The following is a 22213-nucleotide window of genomic DNA, read 5'->3' as shown; positions in this document are numbered from 1 at the left end:
GGCCATCGAGCCTCATTGTAAGAAAATTCAGAGGCATGTAGCCACCACATCTCTTCTCAGAGATAAGCTACCATCGCCCTAGCTGGTTTATTTCCATTATTGTTTGTAAGCATATTTCAGTATTTTACATTAATGAAATGAAGTATTATTTCCGCTGCATATCTGTGTTTATGGTTATCTCTGTAATTTGTTGTGTTCCTATTTAAGTCTGGATTAGTGGTATCAGAGCGGTCTGCTTTTTCTCTGTTTTTCTTTGCATGTCCCCAACGAGGTCGGGATATAAGGAGTTAGGGCTTGAACTGGTCGAACCTTTGCGAGACCAGCCTCGCAAATCCCAACGACCTCCTATGGCGGATGAGAAGAAAGACGAGGGGGCAGGAGATCCTATCAAAATCTTGCTCGAAGAAGCCCTCGAGCGACAATGGAACGCGATGATGGACAACTTTGCCCAAATCCTTCAGCAGCTACCCAGAAGCGACGCATCGGCTTCTAGCAGCTACTTTGGAAACGCCATGCCCTTTAAGGTACAAGTTAATTTTGAAATCCCCATATTTGAGGGTCAGATAGACACAGATGTCGTAGATAAATGGTTAAATTTGCTGGAGGGTTACTTTTCTGTTCATGAATTTTCGAGTCGGGAAAAGATTGTTTTCGCTCTTCTCAAAGCAGCCCCCCACGTCAAGGACTGGTGGGAAACCTACTGCGAGCAGAAGGATGAAAATACCGGCTCACTATTTTCAGCCGCACCAACCTAGAATTCATTTCGGGATGCCATCAAGGAGCAGTACTACCCTGTCGGAAGCTATGAGGATGAATACATAAAGTGGACCACGCTGCGGTAGGGAAGGGACCAAGACGTGCCGGAGTTCACCAATATTTTCCATACCCTTCGCACAAAGTTGGCTATCAAGGATACAGAGCAGCATTTGATACTCAAATACTGCGGCTGCCTGCACAAGTACATCCAGGAAGAAATACAGTTCCTGAACATCTCCTCGCTCGGCACAGCATATCGATATGTCGTCAAGGTCGAGCAGAAGTTTAAACAAAAGAAGCGAGACTTTGGATCTGTGAATCCGAAGCAAGGGAAAGGTGCCCCTAAAACATAGAATAAAGGACAAAGCCAAGGCGCGGCAGCCCAAGACAACCTGCCAAAGCTGCAGGCAAAGAACAGCGCCGCGAAGACGAAAAAAGACATGGGAAAATGGTGTGAGTTCCATAAGATCACCACTCACAACACCAGTGAGTGTCAGGCCAAGAAGTCACTGGTGGCTGAGCTAAAGGTTCCAGAATTAGATACATGTTCCGACTCTGAGTCAGAACCCGACAAGGGAAATGAGAAAGGGAAGTAGATCATTGATGCAGATCCCAACGCCACTGTTGCTACCGCCAAGATACAGAAAAATGAACCCGAAGATCTAGAGGAGGAGGAGCGTCTCTTCCACTCCCAGATGTGGGTAAAGGGCTCCCCGCTATAGTTCATTGTCGATAGTGGGAGCCAAAAGAACCTCATTTCGGCAAAGGTCGTGAAGCGTTTGGGCTTACCGACCATAGCACATCCACAACCATACACCATTGGGTGGCTTCACCATGGACGGGATCTTCACGTGAGCCAGCAGTGTCACCTTCCATAAAACATCAAGCCCTTCACGGATGAGGTATTGTGTGACATTGCTCCCCTTGAAGTTTGTGATGTATTATTAGGACAACCATACTTGTGGAAGCGACATGTTGTGTATGAATCAAGGCCCCGTGTTGTTATTATTACATTGGGAAATAAGTTGTACAGGATACTAGAGGTAGCACCGCCTACCGCCATCTCTTTGATTACTGCAAAACAATGCAGTAAGCTCATTTCCAAGACTGGGAAATTTGTTTTCCTGATGATACGCCCTCAAGGAAAGAAGAAGACGGTGGCCACAGCCTCTAGACAGGGCCCCTCCGCACGACAACTACAGATGGATAAGGTCGTGAAGGAGTACGAGGACATCTTCACCTCCCCCGCAGGGGTTCCTCTGCACTGTCAGGTCAAACACTCCATTGATCTAACCCCAGGTGTGCCACTACCCAATGGACCAATTTATCGGCGCTCTGTTCTGGAGAACGATGAAATCAAGAGGTAGATTCAGGAGCTGTTGCAGAAAGGTCACATACGTCCGAGTTCATCGCCTTGTGGGAGCCCGATCATGTTGGTACAGAAGAAGGACGGGACTTGGAGACTCTGTATTGAGTATCGGGCGCTGAACAAGATCACTGTCCGTAATAGGTACCCGATCCCGCGAATTGATGACCTCTTGGACCAACTAAAGGGGGCAAAATATTTCAGCAAGATCGATCTGAAGTCAGGATATCACCAGGTACCAATCGAACCCTCTGATGTGTGGAAGACTGCCTTCAAAGCCAAGGAGGGCCTCTTCGAATGGTTGGTTATGCCTTTCGGATTGACGAATGCCCCTGCAACCTTCATGAGGCTAATGGATGACATCTTGCAGCCATTCACCAACTCATTTGTAGTGGTATACTTGGATGACATTCTGATCTTCAGCCAGAGTTGGGAAGAGCACCTCCACCACATCCGACAGGTTCTCCAAACACTGCGGCAACACAAGCTATGTGCCAATTTGGAGAAATGCACTTTTGGCATGACCCAGGTTCAGTATCTGGGATACATTATTGATGAACAGGGGGTGCATGTGGATCCAGCCAAGATCCAAGTCATTCAGGATTGGCCATCTCCAACCACTCTGACAAAGCTCCGCAGCTTTCTAGGTCTTGCCAACTTCTACCGCAGGTTCGTGTTGGGGTTTTCTCATATCACTTGGCCCTTGAGTCAAGTCACCAAGGGAGGAGTGAAAGAAAAATTCTTTTGGTCTGAATCTCAACAGAAGGCATTCATAGAGTTGAAAGATCGCCTCTACATGGCACTAGTGCTTGCGTTACCATATTTACAACAACCATTTGAGGTCGAGACATATGCCTCTGACTATGCTATTGGGGTAGTCCTTACTCAACACGGGCATCCAGTGGCATATCACAGTGAAACACTTTCAGACACAGTTCGGAAGTATCCCACTTATGATAAAGAGATGTATTCCATTGTGCAGGACTGTCGACAATGGAAGCAGTACATTTTGGGGAAGGAAACGGTCATCCACACAGACCACCGACCCCCACAGTTCATACAGACCCAAGGGAAATTGCAGAATGATTGCCATTAGAAGTGGTCTACATACCTGCAACAATTCCATTTGAATATCAAGTATAGGAAGGGCAGCACCAATAATGTTGCAGATTGCCTGAGTCGACCATCGATCATGGCGTTAACCACAATGCTCAACTCTTGTGGGCAAGAGACTTCTGATTGGCCACTTCTCTACAAAAGTGACCCAGAATTTGGCCACACATACTAGACACTCTTGGAGGGTCGGCATGTTCCAGATTTTCACCTCCAAGATGCCCTGTTATGCCACCTAGGTCACCTTTGTGTTCCTTCAAGCGAGCGTGCCAAGATGATTTGGGAAGCACACTACAGTCGAGCTGCTGGGCATTTCGGGGTTGAGAAAACGGTGGCTATACTGCAAAAGTATTTCTATTGGCCAAATCTTCGACAAGATGTCGGCAAGTACATCAGATCATGTACCGCTTGTGCCATTACCAAACCAACCATCAAGAAGCAAGGCCTCTATACCCCGCAGCCTACCCCTAGTCGACCTTGGGAATCCATCTCCATGGATTACATGTCAGGCCTTCCTTCCACTAAGCATGGAAATGATTGTGTTTTTGTGGTCGTCGACAGGTTCTTGAAGATGGCCATTATGGCGACTTGCAAGAAGAATATCACAGCAGAAGCCACTGCTAAACTCTTCTTTGAACTAGTGTGGGTGCACTTTGGGATCCCACAGTCTATCATCTCAGATCGGGACATTCGGTTCCTCAGTACATTTTGGTCCAGTCTCTGGTCAATGCTGGACACCAAACTCACTAAGTCCACAGCCTTCCATCCTCAAACTGATGGCCAGACAGAGGTTGTCAATCGGATGATTATACACATTCTGTGCATGTACAACTCAAAGCATCCACGCACATGGGACAAGAGCCTCCCCTATGTTCAACACAACTACAACCGAGCTCTTCACAGCTCGACTGGCCACAACCCTTTTCAGGTGGGCTTGGGATTCCAGCCACTATGCCCCATTGATGTGGCCATGCCACTTGCAACTACTCACACAAATACGGCTCATGTCCAGTCCGAAACAGACAAGGCAACCAGCTTCATTGAGCACATCCAACATATTCGCCAGCAGGTCCATGACATTCTGGAGAAATCAAATGCCAAGTACAAGCAGCGACATGATCAACATCGGGTGCCACACAAGTTTCAGGTGGGCGACAAAGTCTGGTTGCATTTGCAAAAGGAACGCCTTACTGGAGCCTATCAGAAACTGAGACCACTCCGATATGGTCCCTACACCATTACTAAGGCGGTGGGAGACAATGCATTCGAGCTCAACATTCCCCCATTCCTTGGCCTGTACCCAATGTTCAATGTGGATCACCTTTGGCCATACTTTCCACCATTGCTAGACACATCCGACATTGCAGAACAGCGCACACTCGTAGAATTAAATCCAGATTGCATGGAACAAGCTGCAACTGATCGGATCATGGACACACAGATCAAGAACACTCACCAACAGAATATCCAACTGTATCGAGTTGTCAAAGCAAGCCAACTCCTTCACCAGGGCAAGTGGTTCACCAAGGACCAAGTTCAGCAAAAGTTTCCTCATCTCATGGAGGAGCTCAATGCAATGGGGACCATTGCTTCCTAAGGGGGGAGGAATGATCCAGGTGGATCTTGGTGGCCACCTGCCAAGTCCACCAGGACCCCCACCATTGTTTCTCTCAGCATTTTCAATTTCCTTAATTGTAGCACAGCTTGCTATTTTTAGCAGTTTTTTTTCGGGTCTTGAACTTCCAGAGCCGTTTTGAGGCCCTAAACGACGTTTTTTTGGAAATCTGGGGCAACATGGGTCCGTGGTAGTGCTCAGATAGATCTTTCTAACGAGCTATTGTACGCGTCAAATGGAGATCAAATGCCAAAGTTACGACCTCGGGAAGTTGATGTACCAATTTACCCAAACGGGGCCCACAATTTGGTGTTTCATCTTCTAGGGTTAGGTTTTGGAATGTTAAGGGTTTTCCATTGTTTCTAAACAATAAATAGGCCATCGAGCCTCATTGTAAGATAGTTCAGAGGCATGTAGCCACCACATCTCTTCTCAGATATAAGCTACCATTGCCCTAGCTGGTTTATTTCCATTACTGTTTGTAAGCATATTTCAGTATTTTACATTAATGAAGTGAAGTATTATTTCCGCTGCATATCTGTGTTTATGGTTATCTCTGTAATTTGTTGCGTTCCTGTTTAAGTCTGGATCATGGATACTCTGATTCAGACTTCGATGGAGACAAAGAAACTGGGGTATCTACTTCAGGATATGCTATGAGTCTTGGATCAGGAGCTGTCTCCTGGAGATCACACAAACAATCAGTTCCAACAATTTCCACAACAGAAGAAGAATATGTGGCAGCAACTGAAGCAACAAAAGTAATTTTGTGACTTAGGAAAATTCTTGAAGATTTGCAGGTAAAACAAGTACAATCAACTCCACTCATGATTGACAATACCTTTGCAATAAATTTGGCCAAGATCCTAAAGTTCCATGATCGAATGAAGCACATCAATACTAAATATCATTTGATTCGACATCATGTTGAGGCCAAAACAATCCATCTCCGTCATTGTTCCACTAATGAGAAAATTGTAGACATCTTCACCAAAGTGCTTGGAAGAGAAAAACTTGAACCATTCAGAATGATGCTTGGACTCACCAACATCCCTTCATATTAAGGGGGGAATGTTGACACCTAATCATCAGGATTAGGTGAATATAATGTAAATAAATAAATAAGTAATATGAACAGTCATCGGGAGATGAAGTGAACAGTCTCTCCCTCATGTATGTAATGAAGACCTACCTAAAGGAATAATATATGAATCAATTTTGCTTGAGGAGTTACTGCATGGTCTGACATTCTATCAATGAATGTTTGTTGTTATTTTTTCATGCATGCACATTCAAATTTGTATTTTTTTCTTTTTTTGGTAGGCAATAGGAGCTCGATTGAGCTTATAGCACAATCGAGCTCCTAGTCCGTAGCATTTTATATCAACGCCATAAATAAAAGTTGGTGTGTGGTTGGTAAGTTATTAATTTTTCAATGGCTTTATCGAGCTAATAGCTTGATCAACCTGATGGCTCAATCGATCCGATGGTTAACCATGTTGGTGGCTCGATCGAGGGTTTCTTTAACCCTCGATCGAGCTATTTGAATTTATAACTCAAGTGCTCGATCAAGCGTTTTAAGTGCTCGATCAAACTGTTGAGGTCCTAAAAATCACAAGTTTAGCACCCCTTCCATAGATTTCTTTGCAACACCCTTTTGTACGTTGGCATATTTAGGGAAGAATTTTTTTTTAAGTGGCAGAGTTGATCATGTTGGATTTGTGAAAGAATCCTCTAACCAATGGCATATTAGTTTTACACTTTTGAATTCACATGATAATTTTCATCTAATTTATTTTAAACATAATGTTTCAATTTCTTTTGGACAGTTTCAAAGGGGCTGAATAAAAGATCAATAACACAAAATATATATAATGAAAAAAATTCAAAAAATACCACTATTTTCTTTTACGAATCCCCTTCAAAAGGGTAATCTTGGTTTTTCATTTTATTTAAATAGTTGAAAAAAATATTACGTGAACATGTGTCTACAAAATGAAATTGAAATATTCATTTACCAACTTCAAAAAATAATAAAAAAAATAATATTGCATAAAAAATAATTTTTTAATATGCATAGCTTAGTTCTTTGCGTGTAGATCATGCTTATATATATATATATATATCACACATTTTAGACAAAGTTATGCTATGTGAACACACACATACCTCTTAAGGTGTGTGGAAATTTACAAGGACAAACATTTCATTTAATAGAAAATAGACAGATTATACAACACTAATTTTTTTTGCAATAGATATCACTAGGATAACAACATAATTCCCCGCAAATTTTCTTTTTACTCTGAATCAAAATTCACATTGTTTATATGAATTTTGAAGGCTTCAATTCGATAAAAGAGTAAAATTTTGAATTTTCGTCGCCACATTTAGCCCAAAAGTGTAACCCATTTTGATGCATTCACCCCACTGCATTTTGATGTTATGCATTCTAGTACAGGTAAATGACAATGAGTGGCCACTCATAGAGGCTGAAAGTTACACAGTTTTGGAAGATGTTGTGTTCGAGTCATGGGAAGAACAGGTTAAGCTAGAGGTATGTACTATGTCTCTATGTATTTATATAGATAGTTTCTTTAATTGCATGTAAGCAACTAGGTTTTTTTTTCAACAAAAGAGAAATGAAGGAAAGAGTCAGGGTAAATATATAGTTGGAGAATTTGATGATGATTACTGTGATATTGAGAGTGAGTATGAATGTGAATATGAATTTGTGCCTCCCTTGACTAGAGTCGTAGTGATTTGGTTAATAAACCCAAAATCAAGGATGGTTCGACAATTTCAGTGAAGAGAGTGGATCTTGAACTTGTGAGTAGAAAAGGAGTACAAGAATTTTAGGCAGAGATCAACATGTTGGGCAAGCTCTATCGCTAAATCTTGTTGCAATCCTTGGATATTGGATTGAGAACAATGAAAGGTTGCTCGTATATGAATTCATGCCTTAGGGCATGCTGAGCCAACACCTTTTATATTTGGAGTAGAATGAGCTTAAGTCTCTCAATTTGAACAACCGACTGCTTATTGCTTTGTATGTAAATCATGAGATGCAATACTTACACAACCTAACTTACAAAATGATCATTTGCAGGACTTAAAGGCTTCATAGGTTGCAAGCAAAAGTCTTTGATTTTGATCTTACAAAGCTTGCTCCTAAGGATAAAACATCCATGGAAACAACATTGGTCAACACATTCAGATATCTTGCTTCAAATTATGCAACAAGTTTTGATTCTATTACTTTTGACTGTCTATTTTATTAGGAAAAATGTGCATTTTTTTTTACCGTATGTTTTATTAGAAAAACTATGTATGTTTTTTCCCTCAATGTCAATGATAAAATATTCATTTTTGTTTCTCTTGACTATTGCAACAAGCGGACGTGTAACTACAAAATTAGATGTTTATAGTTTCGAGTTGTTCTTATGGAGCTTATAATAAGCCAAAAGGCATTGGATGTGAAGCGGTCTAAAGATAAGGTTCATTTGTTGCCTTGGATTAGACACATAAGTGGGGATAAAGAATGACTTAGGAAATTTATAAATCCAATACCCTGATCAACGGATGGGAACTTGAAAAGAACTAATATTGTGGCTTAAATTTCCGTGCATAGGCTCACCCGAATGACTACGTCACATAACATAATAGGATCATCTCGAAAAGTGACTCATACAAAACCCTTTGGCTGGAGCTAACTAGCCATATATTGGGTATTTAATGCTCTCAGAGCAGCCCGCAAGTTAGTCCGATAACACGGGAGCGGGCAAATATTATTTAATGCCGAATTTACCCGCTTCCGTGTTATCGCGTTAAGTCGCCTGCTGCCCTGAGGGCATTAAATACCCAATATATGGCTGGTTAGCTCTTTCCAAACCTTTTCCCCTGTCATATGTTCACTGGATGAAGGAGGATGAAAATGAAGCGTTGGGATTGGTTAGGACGAAAAAACCAATATGGAAGAGATGTTTTAATGTCTTGTCTTGTAAATATTTTGACTCGTGAATAAAATAAAAAAATAGAATAGAATAAAATGTAATGTAATGTAATGGAAACATTTTAACTGGGAAAAAATAGCATAGAACATTTTTACTTTGTAAAAATAAAATGTTAAAATAAAAATAACTTCATGGTATTCACCCATGGTATGAAAACCCATGACATTGACCCATAGAATAAAATGTAATGTAATGTAATGGAAACATTTTAACTCGAAAAAATAACATAGAACCTTTTTACTTTGTAAAAATAAAATGTTAAAATAAAAATAACTTCATGGTATTCACCCATGGTATGAAAACCCATGACATTGACCCATGGTTTTCATGAATCACTGTCAACCCTTAGGAGATCTAGACTTGAGATGGATCTAGGCTAGTTTAATTATTAATTGTATTTAATTATATATTTTTTGGTAGGTAAGCACCCATGGGAAATTTGAACCAGTGACCTATCACAAGGAGTGCATTAACAATACACCCATTCACCGTCAATCCAAAGCCCCGTGGGCTAATTGTAGTTAATTATAATTATAATTATTTTATTTTTTAAATAATATGATGAAATCAAAATGTTTTAATAACAATAATAATAACAATTTTGTTTATTTTTAATTTTTAATTTATTTTTATTTTATTGTTGTGTAATTTTACCAAGCCATAATGTTTACAAGGCAACATCTCTTTCATGTTGGAGTGACTCTCGACGTAATAAAAACTATAAATATATTATATAAATATTCCCTATTACTTTTAAATATTTTAATTTTAATTTTTGTCATGTACATTTGTCTATCTTATTAAGTAATATTTATTTTATAATTTTATAAAGGAAAGTGAATTCCTTTAGTGATTTATTTTACAAATCTATGAAGGAAATTGGATTCCTTTTGTGATTGGGAGCACAGTTTATTATTCCTTCCACTTGGAACATGATGGCTTATTGTGATGAGGCTAAAAGTGTAGGGCTCCATTAGGGAGGATGTCTTTACCTTTACTAAGTCTTAAGTTACCTATTAGGCCATCTACAGGGGATGACATTGGGCACCAGCCTAGGGGTTATAGTGGCAGCAAGAGGCTTTGAACTTAGCATTGAGCGTAAGTGATAATCCTAACAAGTTATCTATTCCCATCGATCTTAAAAAAAGATAAATACAATGTCACCACCCCTTCCTCATCTTTTTTTGGGTTCATAAAAAAAATTCTACTTTTAAATGGTCTACAAAATTGTCTAGTAATGGAATTTGATAAGAAAATTATGTAAGTTAAATTCAATTACAGCAATTTACTAAACTTAACTCAATTACATATTTTTGGGATATTTTGAAATGTAAAAATAAAATCAATTATTTAAGTTAGTTGTTGTCTTTAAATTTAAAAATGTTCTCAAAATCTACCAAGATAATTGCACATTATTCTTTGAATTTGTGAAAAAAGATAATGAAAGCGCTGAAACCAAATTGACGGGCTGTCTCGGTTTGAAATTCCAATTTCGCGAGTCGTCCCTTCGAATTTTTGCATCAGTTCACAAATCACGAATGGCCACTACACAGCAGGTTACGGGATAGCATATTTTCTCAAGAGCCTTGAGAAAACACAATCCATGGATAGGATGAAATAAGGGTAGGAGTTGAACTGAGCCTTGAGAAAACGCAGTAAGTGGATACGATGAAATAACGATAAGAGTTTGAACGAACGAAAATGATATTTTGTTTTAGTTGACAGCAAATGAAACCGAGTCGATTGGAACATATGGTTTAAGACAAGCAATCCTCTTCGTGGCGTAACGAGGGGTTAGAATTACGAGTGGATCAGTCCCATTCTCAATTATATCATTTCGAAACCAGACAGAGCTAGGCTGAATTTAGGTGGGGCTAGCTCGTTTTAATGTTGAATAAAAAAAAAAATTATTTTTTAAGATGGGGAGGAGTTTGATTGTGGTTGATGTTTTTTTGGGATAGTTTAATTTTAAAAATGATTTTTGAACTCAATTTTTCTACATAAATTTAAACCAAATAATTTGACGAAAACAAAAATCACACAAACCAATTAATCTATACTTCATAGATCGAAACCAAACAAAACAATCAAAATCAAACCTAATAATGCAAAACAACCACCTCGCGCAGTCATACATGTTGCGCTGAAATTCTCAAATATAACCAGTGAGATGGGGTAAACTTCAACTTTATCATGTCTGGAGCACGGCCTGAAATAACAAAAACACGACCATGTTTACCCAAACATTATCTGTCTTTATATTCAGTAACTTCCAAAAATATAAATCATGTCGTATACTCCATGAATTTTCTCCCAGTGGTGATAGAAATTGGGTGGTGCGCATTTTGCAACCAGCCACATTTTGTCCGATTGAATCAGTTTCAATTTCAGCCACAGCCATTTTCTCGTCTTGTTGATAGAAATTAGGTGGTGCACGTTTTCCAACTAACTGTATTTTATCAGATTGAATCAATTTCAATTTCAGCCACAACTGTCTCTTTTCTCTGTTCGAAAGGCGTTATTTTTCTTATTTTTCTCCCTATTTAGTTGGGTTCATTTTTATGGAGATTACAGATTTTGAATTATTTTGGAAGTATGAATAAGAATAAAATCAATTGTTTTAATTTATCTTGTCACTCAAGTTTCTGGAGTATTTTAGAATGTGTAATTAATTTGAATTTGGGTTAAGTTTAAAGGTTGAAATTTTATATTATTTTATTTTCCTGGAACTAAAAGTTGAATGAGTATATCATACATGAAATTAAGAGTTTTCCTTGACAGTTTTTCAGTTTCTAAATTTTCAACATTACAATCAATATTTTAATAACGGTCAACATATATCAGTTATTTAATTTATACAGATATGCTAATATATAATGTGTTAAGACTATAATCATTTTTAGTTGCAATTACCATAAGTTAGTACTTATGATTCGAATATTACAAGAAGCTGATATAAATTTGGTTTTGGTTTGAGTATTACAAACAGTAAATGTGAAGTTTACAATCTGGCCCTCAAATGATAAACCATGATTTCTTTATATTGCAGAAAAGACCATATAAGACCATATCAAAGCTATTGTGGAGTTCGAAACCTGGGAGGACTTCAAATGCTGCATTAAATCTTCTCAATAAAGTTAAAGTTTAACACAAAATTGACTTTGAGGTAAAGCCAGTGCCCAACCATGGCATCTGGGTTGTCACGTTCTGGACCACCAGAAGAAGATTGAATGAATGAAACATAATTCAAGAGACAAACCATTAATATGCCAAAATCTGATAGATAAGTCAGAGGCAAACGACTAATATGCCAAAATCTGAATAAATGCTGCAGAGAGTTGGCTTCTAATTTATCTGAATAAATGCTGCAGAGAGTTGGCTTCTAATTTATCTGAATAAAGATTAAGGATTAAGTTCAAATGTCTCTTAATAAGCAGTTTTGAGCTCCTATGGCAATGAGCGCAGGTCTGTGTGTTGAAAATTTTGTCATAGTTCATCCATCGCAGCTGAGAGCCTGTAATTGCTAGCTTTAATGGCAAGCTCAGGATTTTATGATTCTCAGCCTGCGAGAAGAAATTCCGGAAGTCAGTTAATACATGAGGTGGAAGCTCTGAGCCAGTCCTTATACATGTCCCAGGAGCCGTTATTGCCCCGCAGGACTGGTTCCCTTTCCCTTTCCGTGCCCAATGCAAAGAAATTACAGACGAGAGAAGAACATGCAGTGCTAGACGAAGCTATTCCATTACCCGGTCTCACCAATGCTCGCCACAATTCCATGGATCCCACTGCTTCCCGAAACTTGAGGCACTCCATTGCTCATCCCCAGCCCGTGGAACCGAGAGTCAGAGGCGCCAAAGTTCCTAGAATTTCTTCTTCAGCGTCTTGTGGAATCAGTTCAGAGAATGTGGACATTCGAGGCCGAAGGAGTCATCATTCTCTGAGCCCCTTTCGAAGGCGCAAAGGCGAAGAATTGAATCGTGCAAATGATGACAGGAACTCTTTATGCGTTCACGAGGAGGAGGATGATGTTGGTTTAAGTAAAAAAATGGAACACAAGCATTCAGCATTTTGGACCTGGAAACCCATGCGCGCGCTTTCTCATATTGGGATGCATCGCTTCAACTGCATATTCTCTGTTTATGTGAATGCCATCCATGGTCTCTCGCCTTCCATTAATGGGCTGAGACTCTGTGTGAATTTGAGAAGGAAGGAGAGCAGAGATGGAGCTGTTCAAACTATGCCCGCCCGCGTGTTTCAACGCGTAGCGGAATTCGACGAAAGTCTGCGTATCCATTGCCATGTCTATGGCAGCAGCAGCAGGCATGGGGGTTCTCACGGAACCATGAAGTTCCAATCGAGGCCGTTCGTCATTTTTGCAGTTGCAGTGGATGCAGAGGAGCTGGATTTCGGTAAGCATCATGTGGATCTTGGTATATTGTTGCAGGAAGCCGTTCAGAAGCATCCTGTAGGGGAAGATTCCGATGATGGATGGAATATTCGCTTTGCGTTGAGTGGGAAAGCCAGCGGAGCAGAGCTCGTTGTAGGGTTAGGATACGAAATTCTTGATAAGGATGAGCGTTATCGTGTTGGAAGTTGCAGGTTCAAAGATTATGCAGAGCATCAAGCAGGCAGAACGCCCAGTGGGGTTTTTAAAGGCCTACCCAGTCCGGTTCGGGGAACTCCAAAGACAGGGGCTGCTCCTGGATTTACCAGCGCTGCGTATCACAGCGGTTCCCCTCTTCAGTCGCAGAGCGGTAGGGACTATCTTGCCGATTTCATTCGAATGGCTCACCTTAATCTCGACGATCCTGGCCCAACTCCAGAATCAGGGTTGCAATCCCAAATGTTTCAGACTGTGAATTCTACCCTCAACGAAAAATCTGAAGGTCGCCGTTTAGAAGAAATAGGGCTTAAAGAAGTACCTGAACAAGAGCAAGAGAACAGTACTTCAGATGATTCGAACAGTACTTCAGATGCTGTGAATCATCCATCCGACCTAGAGATTGAGAACGCCGAGGACGAAGGGTTTTTCGAAGTAGAAGAACAGGGCGTGGAATTGGTCGAGAATGAAGTTGAAGAAAATGAAACAGAGACAACTTCTGAACAATTAGACAAAGAAGGATCAGTATCAGGATGTCATGAGATTGTGAAGGAAGTGATCGAGGAGGCAAGCCAGAGAAGGCTCGTTGAATTGGACTTCATTTCTCAGCAAATTGAAGCTCTCGAGTCTGAAATCTTGGACAAAACAGCTGGCCAACAATCAGCAATGGAGCCTCCCGGAAATCAAGACTCAAAGGACTATAAATTTCAGAACGATTCAGTGAAGGGTTATCAAAATACAGGTGAAGTTCTGATGGATGATGATGTGAGCGCCATAGAAGGAGAATTCCTGCACCTGCTGGAAACAGAGGAAATCGGTCTGGACTCAGAGGAAAATATGCAGAAGTCATCTTTGAAGGACGGCACAGCAGATTCAGAGGAAGATATGGATCAGCTAACTTCCATTCTGGCCGAACTTGGAGAAACCGAGTTGAAGCAAATGAGCCATGTCTCCGACAGTAAGACTCGGGCCAAAATGCTGGAAGTTGAAGAGACTGAAGATCTGATGCAGAAATGGGGATTGAACAAAAATGTATTTAAGAACTCTTCCCGGAACTCAGATCCTATTGGTAATTTCTCCGATAAAGCCGTGAAGAAACAGATGAAGCGGACGCCTGATCTCGGAGATGGGTTGGGCTCTCATGTGATGCAGGTGCAGACCAGAGATGGAGGCATGCTTGTTTCAATGAACCCTGCGCACTTTCGGTCGGGGGCGCGATTAGTGATGCACGTGTCGAAACCAGTAGTACTCCCGGCTGAAATGGGTGATACTGCTGTTGAAATTCTTCAGAATATGGCGGGCATGGGCACAACCCATATGACTTCCCGAGCAATGGACTCCATGCCGTTGGACGACATTGCAGGCAAGACTGTGGAGCAGATTTCCTTCGAAGGGATGGCCAGCGCTATCACTAAGAGCGGGTAAAATTTAAATACTCCTCTGCTTTTATCTTTTCTGTACCGCCATTAACGGGAGCAAACAATCTCCCCCAACCTAAGTCCATTGTGTTTCAAACTTGATATCACTGGTTGGAGTCACAATTGCCGTTACACTAAAACACTAAAACCCGTAGGTGGTGTTAGTAAACAGAAACATTGTTTAGTTAAAAAAAAAAACACTCACATTTAATTAAAAAAGAAATAAGCTAAATGAGCATGTAATATATTTATCTTTAAACTGTTAAATTTAACTAAAAGATAACTACAATGACATTTGACTAGAAGATAGTTAAGTAGTGTGAATATCATAGATTTACTTTCAAAATTGATAAGTTTGATTAGGTGATAAATATTTTAAAACTTTTTATTGTAGTATATTAATAGCTGATTATGGTTAATTTTAGTTAATCACAATTAATTTTAGTTAATTCTCTTTAAACTCTACCAATTTAGTCAATTATGGTTTATATCATCAACCAATTTTAATTTTGGTCAATTATCATTAACCTTCAACAATATTTAGACAACTATGGTCAATCTTCATTTTTTAATTTTGGTCAATTATCATTAACCCTCAACAATTTTTTAGACAACTATGGTCAATCCTCATTAACTATTTTATACCGTAAGTAACCAATATGAACTATAGTCAAGGTCTACAAATCCAACCCAATTAGGTGTGTTGTCAACTAGGACAACCATATTAATAAATGTGGTTGACATCCATGATATTTCCACTTTCTATAAGCAAATCAATAGATCCATGTATATCAACGACATTTATTAATATGACTATGTTACTAGATAGTTATGGACACCAACTACACATATTATATGTTTATATCCTAGAACTAGTAAACTAGACTAATCTTAAGAAGTATTTCACTAATAGATAAATCAACTAGATATTGTAAATATATATTATAAGTTTATTTTTAATAAGAAAATTTGACTAGATTTTGATTTAAATTTAATTTAAATATTAAATTTTAGATTTTTTTCAATAATAATTTTCAAATTTTAATTAAAAAATTAAAAATTAAAACATTAACGTTATAAATTTATCATTTTTGAAATTAAATAATCTAAATATAATAAAACTTAATATACTTAATCTATTTTTATCATTAAAATATAATTTTAATAATAAAAGAATAGGAACTCAACTATTTTATAATAATTGGATTATCTTCAAAATAATTATTATGAAAAATATAAATTATACCATATTTAAATTTATTTAATATAATATTTTTTTATAAATAATAAATTTATTTATAAATTTAAAGTTTTTATTGATTATCTATATATATATATCAACCTGACTAGCTTATTTATTACTGAAAATCAAACTAATTGTGGAAAATAAGTTTTTTTGTCACAGATATATCATAAAAACTAGAACATAGCCATGTGTCAGCCAAAAAAATAAATTATGGAAAAATAAATCCTTTCTCCAAGATATTACAGATACATCATAAGAACTATGGCATAACCAAAAATACTGTGAATGCGGACATAGATAACTATGTATAACAAAATTGCAGTCACTTTGCCTGTATCTTATAATAATAACTATAGGCATCATTTTCAATTTGAGCCACTGTAAAAGAAACCAAACCATGATGTTGACTAAGGTGAGGATAAACCTAGAGAGGATGCCTTAGGGATACTATAGAGGCATGTCTTTTTCCCTTAGAGAGCATGGCTTCCATTCTACCCAGTCTCATCCATATCACGATGTTCAAGTGACATTTCAGTGAAAGATGTTGAGATAAAGAAAAATTTTGCTTTTGTTATTTTCTTTTCATCAAACGTTTTGTTAGAGAGTGTTTCATGTGTTAGTAAAGTTTTCTATATTTTGAATGGTTATGATTTATTTGTTTATATTAGAGTTCCATAAACTCAATATTTTAGTTGAGTTTAAAAGCTTATTTTTTAGCGTAGTGTGATGTGTAATTATATTTGTCCATTATGAAAGTTGAAATTTTGCTCATGTCCACTCAAAAAAAACTAAAAACTATGTAAAATATTTAAATAATATCTGTTCATGAAATTAGATCTTTCTTGGCTCATATTAGATCCATATTTAAAATGGATCTACGCTGATGCAGAAGAGAGGAGAATCACTGGATCCCCTAAATTTGGTTCTCCATCTATTTATTCTCGTTCTATTTTTTTCTCTGAACATTTTATAAAAATAAAATATTTTAAAACTCTATTAAATTCTAATATATTTTAGAAAAATGTAATCAAGTTAAATTAGAGGAGTGATGTCTAATATTACAAATAGACCTGTAATTGTTATAACACTGATCCCACTAAACCATTATACCAGCAATATTTAAACAAAAATAAATACTCTCCACGAAGCGGCGGAGAAACCATCCTCGCAGAGAGTCCAGTGTTCCACCCTGTGGCTTGATCTGAACAGACGCTGGCAGACCACTTGGTCTACTCGACACGGGCCGATTCGTGCACCAGTTGGGATTTTCGTTGGCTTCATTAATCCGTCTTTTCCATTTCATTGGTTCGATGAAATTGAATTGATTAATGCGTCTTTACATGGCATCGCAGGTACTCTGAACAGAATGCAAATCTGAAAAACCAGCCTGGCAAAGGCACCCTGCTGCCAAAAGGCTTTGGCGCTAGCTTGTCTGGAAACCAAAAATCTAAAGCTGTGGGGCTAGAGGGCATAGGAACTATGCTTGACGAAAGCGTACCTCTTGATAATATAGTGCCTCTGGCTATGCAGAGAATTGAAGCTATGGCACTGGAAGGGCTCAAGATACAGGCCGAAATGGCAGAAGTAGAAGCTTCGTATAGCATATTGGCCAAGCGATCGAAGATTAACAGGCCCGATGGCATCACTGGTTCAAACAGCTCAGACTCAACTAGATTAATGGCCGTGGCCATTTCTCTAGACGAATGGATGGCGCTCGACTCAGGCCTGTATGACGAAGCAACAACTAATGAAAATACACGGGCTATTCTGGCAGCTCACCATGGAGTACTGAAACAGCATAAGAAACAAGAGGGGGAGGGCTACATGGGCAACTCTGTCACCATTTCCCTTCTCGTCCAGCTTCGAGATCCTCTGAGAAACTACGAAGGCATGGGGTTTCCCATGATAGCACTCGTGGAGGCCGAGAAAGTTGCAGTTCTTTCTGATTCCACCAAGGAATTAATTACCCATGAAAATTGGGATTCTCCAAGGTTCAAGATCAAAGGCGTTCACATGTCAGGGCTCAAACTTGACGAGACTAAGAAGATTCAGAGGGTGATCTGGGGCAACCAGAAACATCAATATCTGAAAAGTACAGCCTCCAGATGGCTGATGGCCAACAATATGGCCAAGAACAGCCGACATATAAATTCTCTGGTCAAATCCAATGCTCAGCAGCACCCTGCAAATCTGAAGGCGGGAGAATATGTTTGGAGCATATCGGCTCGCTTAAATAGCAGCAGCGCAGGGGCAGCCATGGTACTAAATTCATACCTCAGAAATCCAGACATAGTTATTCCGAATCAGACATTTCTAAGGAGAGCCTAATTGAAGCATGGCAAGCCAAATTTTCTATTTGCCGAGATATTCATGAGCACAATATCCCACGACTGGAGGACTTTGTGGTACATAGTAAACAAACATTTGAGTATTTTGGCCTCCAGGCCTAGTGAATTTTATGGAAATTCACTGTTCATGTTCTGTCCATCAAAATAAATAACCAAAATTGTCTATTTTACCCTATATGGATCTGAATTTTACAATTATAAGTTTTATTTCAGTTAATATTTTATAAATTTGTTGACATCTAAATTTTTATTAGTGATCAACCTTGTATTAATGTCAGAGATGATTACCCCATGCAAAATCATATAATAAGGGTTGATACACGTTAATGTTTATTTTTTCATTTTTCATATTAATTTAATTAAGAAAGAAAAACAATTTATCAGTAAGTATTTAAAATAAATATTTAATTGATGAAACTAATATCATGATTTTCTTTCTGGAAAAAAAATATTTAATTGATGAAATTATGGTATTAAAAGGATAATCGAAAATTGAATTAATGTTTTGAATATTAAAATTTTATTTATAAAAAAATTGTACATGTTTTTGTGTTTATAGGATTTTTAAACTAATTTAGTATTTAATGATGAAATTTATTGAAACAAATTTATAAAGTTAATTTTATATTCAATATATTTTTGCATATTCATGTTAATTCCTTTTAGTTCATAAATTTTAGTTTATAATTTTGCCTTATATAATAATAAAAATTATATGTGAAACAAAATATTTATATATTTTAAAATTATTGATATCTATATATATATATAAAAGTGTGTATTTTGTGAGTGATAAATATGTAGATCATATTTCAAAATCTCATCTAAAATATAAATATAAGTGAGTGTTTTTATTTAAGTAGTTTAAATTAATCTATGTGAAGCTAAAACTAAATCATTCAACTCATTTAATTGTGAAAATAAATAAATGATCTAGCCTATTTTATTAGAGTTCAAAGGGATGCATATTCATTATGAATGTGTTCATATGTTATTCTTACATAAAATAATGTTTATGTAAAACATTTTCACCCTAAGATGTTTTAAAAGAAAACATTTAGCACTAAAATTTTCTTTTAAAGGTATAGGACCTATTTTCTTATCTTGGTCATATCTTGGTTCCCTTTCTACAAAATTGTATCATGGTTCCTAGTATACCACTTAGAGATGAAAAAGCCCATAGAGAGTGCATGTTTTATGGTTGGCTTGTCTTATTCATAGTGATTAATGCCAAGAAGCATCATTTTCATGCGTAAGGTCATTTTTTTCCTTTTCTAGCATGATCTAGGGTTTTAGGCCATCATTGCTTTGTGCATTTATTAAAGTTTCTTGATTTCAAGTTTCATGAAAGTTACATTGAAACACCACATAGGCCTTCTTTGGGATCTTTGCCTACTAAGTGAGATATGCCCTCTGCCCCCCCCCCCCCACACATATATATATGTATCACGGTGTGTGTGTGAATGCCATATCTCACTTAGTGGATAAAGATCCCAAAGAAAGGTCATATGTGGTGTTTCAATGTAGCTTTCATGGAACTTGAAACCACAAAGCTTAATTGAATGCCTAAAGCCCTTGATATCCTTTTCTAACAATTGTGAGACCCAAAGACCCATCACTTTTACTAAAAACATCATAACATCCGTTAGTAAATCACTCATAACAAAAGATCCTGAAATAGTGTAACACTCCCCCTGGCCCCCTAGGACTAATCCCAGATGAATGGGAGGTTTTACTTTCAATTAAACCAACCTCCATCAGAATTAACTTTGACCTTCACCATTGCATTTAGTTGATCGAGATATTTCCAACGATATAAACTTCTCCTCAATCCAACATTTGGATTGAGAGCTATGCCCATTTGAAGTTTGGGCCTTAATCCCTTGCCACATCAACAAGGAATTACCACATGTCACCCATGTGGTACTGCCACCTCACTTGATGTCCCACATAATGCTTACCATGTCATAGTGCCTCTGTGCCACACTCTCTATTGGGAGCATTTCGCTCCTACACATCAGTGACATGACATACTCTTTTACGATATTTGACAAGGACGATTCCTATCCCATTCCCTTTATCAGTCCGCAACCACACCATTCAAATGCACATATGCTTGACCCCCGTAGTGTGACATACATTTCCATGTCAAGTGATGGGGGCAATCCCTTCCTATGACTTTTGTGAGTATGCAACCCACCTTCAAAACACACTGCCATCCTCTCTAGGGACCCACAATCCATGGTGATGTGGCTCGAGACGATGTTAACTTCCCAATCAACTCCACATAGTGTCCCTATTCCAGGTGGTGCCGCCAATCACCTCCACATGTTCTCCTAGAAACATGTCAGTCCTAGTGTCCACGCCATCCCCCTTTCTAATCTTAATGATGTCATTCTTCCACGTTATGCATCCATGTGAAAACCATGTAGCCTTCCCTAGCCTGTGTCTTCTTCCAACTCATCCCAACTGAGGAGTCCACTAGATCATGACCTTTTTTCAAACCTACAAATTCTCATTATACGATTTATGGTGACTATCGACCAATCCATGTTATTTAACACATCGTCATTTTCCTCAAATCATGTTTCCTTCTGCTCCCTTAGGACAACTATTTCTCTATTTAGCTAATGGGAAAATTCTCGTTGCACCTCATGCCTCTTGCCTATAGTGTCATCCACCTCTGCCTAGTGGACCCTTACACCACCATGGTGTGACAGAAAATTTGCTTATGGGTGATCAGTAAACTCTTGTCCCTCACCTTCTTTCTAATAAGCCTTCCTTGCTACCACACTCGGCCATTCCAACAGTGCACGAAGTAAATATTTCATGGCATCAGAAAAGGACCTTTCTATCATGTGCTTCAATTAAATCCGCTTCCTTAGCCATTTCATGTTTTCCCTTCAAATCCTTAACCTCAAGCTTAAGTCAGTCACCTCAGACCTAGAGTTTCAGGCTTCCATGGACCACTTATAGGCTCCCTTGATGATCAATGCCACTCAGAACACTACCTTGCCATTAAAGCTCCTAACCAAGCTCTAGAACAACCAAACAATGGCTAATGTCTCCATGCTTACAAAACATAGAAATATCCACCATACTCTATAATGGATGCATCCCAACATCATAAAAATCAATGATTAAGCATGCAATGCAATACAAAAGCAGTTAACAAACTAAACTAGTCAAATATCCATGACCATTATCACACCATGGAATCATACATAGGATAGCTTAGTTGAGCCTAACAAGCATGCATACAACTCTATACAAATAACTTATAACTTATAAATACATCAACAATCCCAAGGATATACAATTCCCTTTACGATGAGAACAACATACATACATCTCATTATTGACAACCATGAATAACATCATTCCCATACTAGTAATGCTGATGCACCACTATTACAACACATAACCATATCATTTCCATTCATAGTGTAACGTATTCATATATAGATGAATATACATAAATAATTATTTTATAATCGTAATGACTGGAAACTGAAGGAGGGACTTCGAATCTCCACCCAACTGTAGGCTAATTACATTGGAATATTTTTTACAGTTGACCACCCCTAATCTAGATTCAGATTATGAGGAGAAGTTTAAGGGAATTCAACCAATACCAATCAGTTAACCACAAAGGAATCCAAAGACTACCCACCTCCACCTTCTTAGATCAATACTATGTCCTTCAATGTCTCCACTTATTCACCGAGGGTCCAAGGA

General features: G+C 38.2%; 1 protein-coding gene across 1 annotated transcript; it reads left to right on the top strand.

Moving 5' to 3' along the window:
* The first annotated feature begins 12219 nt into the window (after positions 1–12219).
* Positions 12220–18650, top strand: LOC149237294 (protein PLASTID MOVEMENT IMPAIRED 1-like). The gene is made up of 2 exons (XM_089372615.1): positions 12220–14884; positions 17480–18650. Exons 1-2 carry the CDS (start codon positions 12396–12398, stop codon positions 18453–18455), a joined length of 3465 nt encoding a protein of 1154 aa, XP_089228741.1. The 5' UTR covers positions 12220–12395; the 3' UTR covers positions 18456–18650.
* Positions 18651–22213: the final 3563 nt, after the last annotated feature.

Source organism: Pinus tabuliformis, chromosome 8 (assembly GCF_031772625.1).
Source record: "Pinus tabuliformis cultivar Carrire ecotype Pingquan chromosome 8, CPIR1, whole genome shotgun sequence".
Classification (NCBI taxonomy): Eukaryota; Viridiplantae; Streptophyta; class Pinopsida; order Pinales; family Pinaceae; genus Pinus; species Pinus tabuliformis.
Note: the sequence above shows the minus strand (reverse complement) of the source record. Positions and strands in the feature narration are given on the sequence as shown.

What these genes read in the sequence shown, in the direction of transcription:
- LOC149237294 (XM_089372615.1), top strand. Translation starts at nt 12,396, where the DNA reads ATGGCAAGCTCAGGATTTTATGATTCTCAGCCTGCGAGAAGAAATTCC. An exon ending in AGCGCTATCACTAAGAGCGG is followed by an intron (nt 14,885 to 17,479) that starts GTAAAATTTAAA and finishes ATGGCATCGCAG; the next exon opens with GTACTCTGAACAGAATGCAA.